This window comes from Callospermophilus lateralis, unplaced genomic scaffold (genome assembly GCF_048772815.1).
Source record: "Callospermophilus lateralis isolate mCalLat2 unplaced genomic scaffold, mCalLat2.hap1 Scaffold_8062, whole genome shotgun sequence".
NCBI lineage: Eukaryota > Metazoa > Chordata > Mammalia > Rodentia > Sciuridae > Callospermophilus > Callospermophilus lateralis.
The window spans coordinates 56,068-65,444 of record NW_027516110.1 but is presented as its reverse complement, the minus strand read 5'-3'; the positions used below and the strand labels follow the sequence as shown (position 1 = coordinate 65,444).

At 33.3% G+C, this 9,377-nt stretch overlaps 1 protein-coding gene across 1 annotated transcript; it reads right to left on the bottom strand.

Annotated features, from left to right (window-relative positions):
* Nucleotides 1-8: 8 nt before the first annotated feature.
* LOC143386404 (uncharacterized) lies at nt 9-3,177 on the bottom strand (the record flags this gene model as incomplete). The annotated part of the gene is given in 3 exon segments (XM_076841521.2): nt 9-59; nt 62-123; nt 125-3,177. Coding segments are annotated over 3 exon segments (3,166 nt in total), but the record flags the coding sequence as incomplete, so codon positions are not given.
* Nucleotides 3,178-9,377: the final 6,200 nt, after the last annotated feature.

Below are 9,377 nucleotides of genomic sequence, written 5' to 3'. Positions count from 1 at the left end.
TACTTTGCCACATTCTTTATATTTGTAAGGCTTCTCTCTAGTGTGAGTTATTTTGTGGCAAATAAAGCTTGTTTTTTGAGTAAAGCTTTGCCACATTCTTTACATATGTAGGGCTTCTCTCCAGTGAGTTCTGCTGTGATGAATAAGGTCTACTTTTTGACCAAAAGCTTTGCCACAATCTTTACAATGGTAGGACTTCTCTCCACAGTCGTTTCTGCTGTGGCGAGTAAGGTTTGATTTGTCACCAAAAGCTTTGCCACATTCTGAACATTTGTAGGGCTTCTCTCCATTGTGAGTTCTTCCATGGTAAATAAGGTGTGATTTTTTACCAAAAGCTTTGCCACAATCTTTACATTTGTAGGGCTTATCTCCAGTGTGAGTTCTGCCATGGTAAATAAGGTCTGATTTTCGACCAAAAGCTTTGTTACAATCTTTACATTTGTAGGGCTTCTCTCCACTGTGTGTTCTGCTGTGGCGAATAAGGTCTGATTTTTTACCAAAAGCTTTGTCACATTCTTTACATTTATAGGGCTTCTCTCCACTGTGTGTTCTGCTGTGGCGAATAAGGTCTGATTTTTGACCAAAAGCTTTGTCACATTCTTTACATCTGTAGGGCTTCTCTCCAGTGTGAGTTCTTCCATGGTAAATAAGGTGTGATTTTTGACCAAAAGCTTTGCCACAATCTTTACAATTGTAGGGCTTCTCTCCAGTGTGAGTTCTTCTGTGGCGAATAGGGATTGATTTTTGAGCAAAAGCTTTGCCACATTCTTTACATTTGTAGGGCTTCTCTCCAGTGTGAGTTCTCCTGTGGTAAATAAGTTCTGATTTTTGTCCAAAAGCTTTGCCACAATCTGTACATTTGTAGGGCTTCTCTCCAGTGTGAGTTCGTCTGTGGCAAATGAGGTGTGATTTTTTGGCAAAAGCTTTGCCACAATCTTTACATTTGTGGGGCTTCTCTCCAGTGTGAGTTCTGCTGTGGTAAATAAGGTCTGATTTTCGACCAAAAGCTTTGTTACAATCTTTACATTTGTAGGGCTTCTCTCCAGTGTGAGTTCTGCTGTGGCGAATAAGGTCTGATTTTTTAGCAAAAGCTTTGTCACATTCTTTACATTTGTAGGGCTTCTCTCCACTGTGTGTTCTGCTGTGGCGAATAAGGTCTGATTTTTGACCAAAAGCTTTGTCACATTCTTTACATTTGTAGGGCTTCTCTCCAGTGTGAGTTCTTCCATGGTAAATAAGGTGTGATTTTTGACCAAAAGCTTTGCCACAATCTTTACAATTGTAGGGCTTCTCTCCAGTGTGAGTTCTCCTGTGGTAAATAAGTTCTGATTTTTGTCCAAAAGCTTTGCCACAATCTGTACATTTGTAGGGCTTCTCTCCAGTGTGAGTTCGTCTGTGGCAAATGAGGTATGATTTTTTGGCAAAAGCTTTGCCACAATCTTTACATTTGTGGGGCTTCTCTCCAGTGTGAGTTCTGCTGTGGTAAATAAGGTCTGATTTTCGAACAAAAGCTTTGTTACAATCTTTACATTTGTAGGGCTTCTCTCCAGTGTGAGTTCTGCTGTGGCGAATAAGGTCTGATTTTTTAGCAAAAGCTTCGTCACATTCTTTACATTTGTAGGGCTTCTCTCCACTGTGTGTTCTGCTGTGGCGAATAAGGTCTGATTTTTGACCAAAAGCTTTGTCACATTCTTTACATTTGTAGGGCTTCTCTCCAGTGTGAGTTCTTCCATGGTAAATAAGGTGTGATTTTTGACCAAAAGCTTTGCCACAATCTTTACAATTGTAGGGCTTCTCTCCAGTGTGAGTTCTTCTGTGGCGAATAGGGATTGATTTTTGAGAAAAAGCTTTGCCAAATTCTTTACATTTGTAGGGCTTCTCTCCAGTGTGAGTTCTGCTGTGGTAAATAAGGTCTGATTTTTGTCCAAAAGCTTTGCCACAATCTGTACATTTGTAGGGCTTCTCTCCAGTGTGAGTTCGTCTGTGGCAAATGAGGTGTGATTTTTTGCCAAAAGCTTTGCCACAATCTTTACAATTGTAGGGCTTCTCTCCAGTGTGAGTTCTGCTGTGGTAAATAAGGTCTGATTTTCGACCAAAAGCTTTGTTACAATCTTTACATTTGTAGGGCTTCTCTCCACTGTGTGTTCTGCTGTGGCGAATAAGGTCTGATGTTTTACCAAAAGCTTTGTCACATTCTTTACATTTGTAGGGCTTCTCTCTACTGTGTGTTCTGCTGTGGCGAATAAGGTCTGATTTTTGACCAAAAGCTTTGTCACATTCTTTACATTTGTAGGGCTTCTCTCTAGTGTGAGTTCTTCTATGGTAAATAAGGTGTGATTTTTGACCAAAAGCTTTGCCACAATCTTTACATTTGTAGGGCTTCTCTCCAGTGTGAGTTCTTCTGTGGTGAATAAGGATTGATTTTTGAGCAAAAGCTTTGGCACATTCTTTACATTTGTAGAGCTTCTCTCCAGTGTGAGTTCTGCTGTGGTAAATAAGGTATGATTTTTTTCCAAAAGCTTTGCCACAATCTGTGCATTTGTAGGGCTTCTTTCCAGTGTGAGTTCGTCTGTGGCAAATGAGGTGTGATTTTTTGCCAAAAGCTTTGCCACAATCTTTACATTTGTAGGGCTTCTCTCCACTGTGTGTTCTGCTGTGGCGAATAAGGTCTGATTTTTTACCAAAACCTTTGTCACATTCTTTACATTTGTAAGACTTCTCTTCAGTGTGATTTCTTCCATGGTAAATAAGGTGTGATTTTTTACCAAAAGCTTTGCCACAATCTTTACATTTGTAGGACTTCTCTCCAGTGTGAGTTCTTCTGTGGTGAATAAGGATTGATTGTTGACCAAAAGCTTTGGCACAATCTTTACATTTGTAGGGCTTCTCTCCATTGTGGGTTCCTCTGTGGTAAATAAGACCTTTTTTTTTTACTAAAAGCTTTGGTTGCTTTTCTTTATATTTGTAGAGCTTCTCTCCAGTATAAATTCTCTGGTGGTATACAAGGCCTGATATTCTATATGATTTCTGATGTTCACTATCACTTGTAGTTTTCCATATTTTCTTTTGTGGAAAATAGTCAAGATCACAACTTCTATATTTTGCACTTATCACTTCATGAAATATATGTTTTAGGCCATTTTCTGGTGAATATTCTTGGGTATGATTAGGAGTCATGGCTGAAATAAACAAAAATCAAAAAAAAAAAAATACCTATTAGACTGGCATAAATATATTTTGCATGCATAACATGAAATTAAGGTAAAATAAGTACATAAGGAATGTAGCAGATTAGTAAGTTCAAAGTCACCACAAATGCGAAAAATATATTAATTCAATAAAAATGTACAGAAAAAATTACCTTGAGAATATTACCCAAATTCTTGTAGAGAACACAGTATCCAAGAGAAGTACATCATTAAGAAGAGTAATGTAATAAAGTGTAGAAAAGTATCATTAACAGCCTTTTGTCCTTCATAAGATAGCATTGTGTATTTAAGAAATATTTACGAGGGGCTGGGGAAATGGCTCAAGCGGCAGTGCGCTCGTCTGGCATGCGTGCGGCCCGGGTTCGATCCTCAGCACCACATACCAGCAAAGATGTTGTGTCCGCCGAAAACTAAAAAAACTGAATATTAAAGATTCTCTCATTCTCTCTCTCTCTCTCTCTCTCTCTCTCTCTCTCTCTCCTCTCTCGGTCTCTCTTTAAAAAAATATTTACGAGCTACCTTCACTGTCAGTAGAATAAGAGAAATGTGAAACATACAAACATTTCTGGCTTTTTCAAAGAGTGCCCAAAAAATGGTTTTTGACTACCATGACATAGAGACATGAAAATAACTAGTAGATTTTGAGTGATAATACCATAAATATTCAACAAGTGTAAAAAGGCAATGGACTCTTAAAAAGAAAGAGGAACAAAAAATTTACTAAGAAATATACACATATATGTCTATAAAATTTTTCATAAACACATTTTAAAAGACTATATAAACCTTGCATTGCCTATGACCATAATACTTAGATGAATTCAACACATGACAATCAAGTATAATAAATTGATTTTTATATTTTTACATTCGTGTGATATGAGAATTTCCTTTATTGACAAATAAACTTTGTTTATTTATAAATATATCATGGTATTTTATACTATATATACAAGGTAAAATGACTAAATAGAATGAATTAGCACAATCATTATTTTATATAATTATCAATTTTGTTCTTATAAGGTATTGTATTCCTTCTACTAGTATTTATGAACAACATAATACACTCAATATATGGTAAACTAAAACTCTTGACCTTATTATGCTCAATAAAATAAAAATATGGAGACTTTGACTATAATATCAACCCTACACAAAACACAGTACCTGGTGAGCAAAATTTTGCTCACTAAATTTCTGACTTCCACATGTGAATCAAATGCTCCTACAACTTAATATCTGCCTGCCACCTTTCACTTAATTCAAAGTCCTGCATATATTTCTTATAACACTTTAAGAGACAAAATATTTTATAACTAAATAATAATAGTATATAAGTACATATTTTTACACATTTGACATTGATGGGCACACACATATGGAGTCCCTAGCTTTAATACTGAGAAACATGTTTGAACTAAACACAAAAGCAGAAGTATCTCTTCAAATTTCTGATTTAATTGTTCATGGACTATATAATCTACTGATGGCTCCTTTAATAAACAAATAGAAAATAGTACAGCAAATATAAAGAAAGAGAAGCATGGCTAAATGCAAGTAACCAAAAAAAAAAAAACATTAAGAATTTAACATTAGGATACTGACAGTTATAAATTACTGAAAGAACACTAAATAATTATTTAAAAAAAGTTTAGAGAGTGAAATTGAAAAATATTAACATCAACGAGCACAATGTTTATGTGAGAGGGACATTCCTAGTGTACAAATCTGAAATTCTACCAATATGGGAGAGCCTTATCAAGCATTACCAAGTTTGAGACAAGTATAAGCAACTTGTAAAACACTGTAAAAATTAAAAATCTATAGAATTTATAAAGAGAAGTGGGATATATAAACACACTGCATTTTGTGTAGGGGTGATATTATTGTCAAAGCACTCTCTCTCTCTCTCTCTCTGTCTCTGTCTGTCTCTCTCTCTCTCTCTCTCTCTCTATATATATATATATATATATATATATATATATATATATATATGATTTAATTCTGATTTACTTGTTCATGGATACATATTTACTACTGGCAATTTTGGATCTTTAGATTATCCAACTTTTAATGTTTCATGTGTAATCCTAGAGATTATCCCAAAAATTCTATATCTCGAACTACAACACAAGTCTATATATATATATATATATATATATATATATATATATATATAGAGAGAGAGAGAGAGAGAGAGAGAGAGAGAGAGAAGAATATGTGAAAAGAATCCAAGCATGCCACAATAAAAAAAAAAATGATCCAGAACTTAAATCACTAATCAAAATAAAAAAATATTAAATATTACAAAGTAGAAGTATAATAGAAGTATAATGATTTATTCACTTCAAAATATTTATGATTGCTAATGCATTATTGCAAAACACAAAAAAATTAAAAAATTAATAACATAATTGAATCTAAAATAGAAAATGTCAAGTAAGTTCCAGCAGAGAGCATGGAAAGAAACCAAGCATGATCTGCTCCTAGAGGCCCTATTTGTTTAAAGATGGATAATGCTCCTGCTTTTACATCTCATCCTTTTGCACAATTTTTAATCAATGAGATATAGTTTTAAATAATGAAATTTCTCATAATTCTTTTGGACGAGCTTTTGTTGAGTGACCAAATTGTATTCTAATACTTGCCTTTTAAAACAGAAACAAACATCTAGCCTCTCTTATATTAATATGCATTAAATATTGTTTTACTTACAGTTAATGTGCTCAATATACAACATAAAGTTAATACTCAAAATTGGTCATCTGCAATGAATAGATATTTTATTCTCAAACAGCCATTACCAAAAATATTATGTAATATATGAGGTTCCACATGACCAGCATGACAAGATCCTATGCCTTTGATCACGTGGGGAAAAGCATAGACTGCCTCACATATGCCAACATGTCCTTTTTGGACTCTAGCTTCATGCATGAAAAATAGCAATTATAAATGTGCATCAGGGACTTCACAAGTTGATTTCTAAGTTTCATTTAACTATGGAAGATAAGAGTTCATCCAAACAAGAGAATAATCATTCTCCTCAAAAGAGGAGAAACACTAAAAGAGGACCCCAAAATACTTGAATTCTAATTACTTGGGGGGATATAAAACCATTAACAGCCTCAGCTCAACAGGTGTTGGCTAAAATGGGGTTAGAATGTACTCTAGATAACTTTGTTACTGCTTTGATTGCTAAAGTCACACAAAACTCTGTAAATACTTTGGTCTTAATAACAATTTTGCTCTGTTTTTTGTACACCAGCTCTGGGAAATTCAGTACTGTCAGATCCTGGACTTCTAGAACCTATAACAATATCTCAATACACTTGCATAAAATTGTTATATGCCTGCAAAAATGTCTCATGGTATTCATTGTTGTCTTAGAAGAATAATGTGTCCCTACCATCCACATAGTATTTAATAGGTCAACATCCTTTGCAATTTATTCATACAAGGTCTATTCCTCTTGACAATAACTGTGATGATTCAGTGAAGCTTCTCTCTAAGGCAGAATTTAACGCTTTGACATTCTCCTTAGTGAGAGTACCTGGACTAGCTCTACGGGCTTATAAAACTACTGTGAAACTTGCCTATGCTATTATAAACAGTATTAGTCATGCCTCCATGGATGTAAATATGCTTAATGAAGAACAAAAACAACACTGTCAAGCCATACTTGACAATCATGCTGCAATTGATTGTCTGTTATTGTTACATCATAAAGGATATCAGAAGTTTAATAACATGTGTTCCTTCAATTTAAGTTATAATAGTAATTTTATTTCAAAAGACTTAGATTACATTAAAGATGTCATTAATAAAGTTCAACAAGATGAGGGATTTTGGACTTGTTAGATTGGTTAACTTCATGTTTACTCAATTTTATATGGGTCAAAAATATTCATAGGTGGATGTTTACTGATGTTGGAACTTGTTGTTGTCTATGCTTGCCCTATTTTTGGCCCCACCAGCATTAAGGAGATAAGTAATATTATTTACTAAAAAGGCCTTAAAAAAAGAGGGGAGGTATTAGGTATTCTGACCTTGGAATAGACAGGAAAGTGTGAGGGTGATTGTAACTGGCACCCTGAGTCCCACAATTGTAATGCACAGCAGTTTCTCCCTGAAGCTATTAAGACAATTCAACAGGTGTACTATCTAGTTTCTGTGTTAATGTCTTTAGGGAGAAGGGGCTCCATATTTGTATTAACTGTACCTAATCTTGGTTAGCTAGCACTTGGGGTTAAAGAAACACTGGGTTAGAATGTAGTCATGGTATCAGAAGATACATAAATTTGGGGTATTATATGTGCAGCTGTTAAGAGGTGTGGTCAGTTTTTTTTTTTTCTATTTTCCTTTTCACAGTGTGTGTGTCTCTCTCTTCTGTTTGCATAAGATCCCAGAAGATACTCTGCAACAGAAGTAAATTAAATAATAACTAGTAATTAATAATTTTAATGGGAAATTAAACTTACCCAGGAAGGCCAAGTTTCTATAGTTCTCTAACATCACATCTCTATATAAATTTTTCTGAGCAGGCTGAAGGCATTCCCACTCCTCTTCAGTAAAATCAATGGCTACATCCATAAATGTTAACAGTTCCTAAAATAAGAATAGGGAAATAAATAACACATTGACCACATGAACATTTGCACAATATGTAATGTAATTAAAGTTGAAATGAGAGTTAGTAGACTATCATGTAGGTAGTGTTTTGAAACACAATTATACTATTATCTTCTTCTGCAGAAAAAGTGATTTAAGTTAAAAAAAAGTATACATAGTCCATATTTATGAAACACAATATAAAACTCAGATATTATCTCAAAAATATTTATTTTGTAATTTTTTATATCTTGATCTAAATTATACATATTTTTCAGATGAGAAAATCATGGTAATTAAGAAAGAGAATTCTCAAATTTTAATTATATGACTACTAATCAGAGATTTACTAATGTGTAGAATCTCATTTGTTATTTCTTTGATACAGCTGGCTATTCTGAATGTGTAGTGAGATCTCTAGTAATTCCAATATCAATGGTATAAGAGAAATTTTGAAATGTAACAAGGTAGACCACTTAATGAAAATATTTAATAGTTTATTTAAGTTCAAATATTTTATAGTTTTTATGTATGTTATTAATATAAAAAATAGTAACAACAATCCTGTTTGAATTTTACTTTTTATAATTTTAACATTTTTTCACATACAAAATTAAATATATATATATATATATACAAAAATTTTGATCTATGTTTATATTTTATGATATTTATAATAGAATATACATATAGCTCTTCAAACAAATATAGTTTGTTTGTTTGTTTTTAATTTATTGGTTCTTTCTAGTTCTACCTGACTGTAAAATTGATTTTTATGGTATTATGCAAGCATGAGATATATCTTATCCTAATTAAAATCCTGTTCTTGATGATGGCTATGATGTTAGGATTCACTTACAGATATATATCTTTTACATTTCTATCCTTGTCCCTTTTATTTATTTATTTATTCATTTACTTATTTTTTTATTTACCATTGTGCAATCTACTGATCTTCTTTTCTTACCCTTCCCCCCTTTATGAGCTTTAGATTTCACATATCAGCAATAACTTTCAACTTTTGGTTTTAACAAAATTGTTTGTTTTACTTAGCAAAAAATCTCCAGATTCATCCCTTTCCTGGCAAATGTCATAAAGTCATTCTTCTTTATGGCCAATTCATAGTTTATTGTGCACATAAGCAACAGTTTTTTATCCTGTCATCATTGAATGGACCCATTCATCATTGAATGGTTGGTTTTAAAGCTTAGCTATTGTGAATTGTGCTGCTATAAACATTAATGTGGCTGTGTCAATGTAGTATGCTGATTTTATGTCCTTTAGGCATATACAGTCCAGTCAAAAAACTGGGTAAAATTGTGGGTTCCATTTCTTTAACAATGTACATACAGGTTATTATGTTTCACTTAGACCTCCATACAGCTGGAAAAATTGAAATTCATCTATACCTGAGGTGATGGACAACTGTAGTTTCAGTGACTGAGGAGGATAAAAAGGATCATAAATTCTAATACAATATTATATAAAATATTGTCTTATATATTTTGTATTGAGGAACTTAGTGAAGCACTTAGTAACTCAGCAATACTCTGA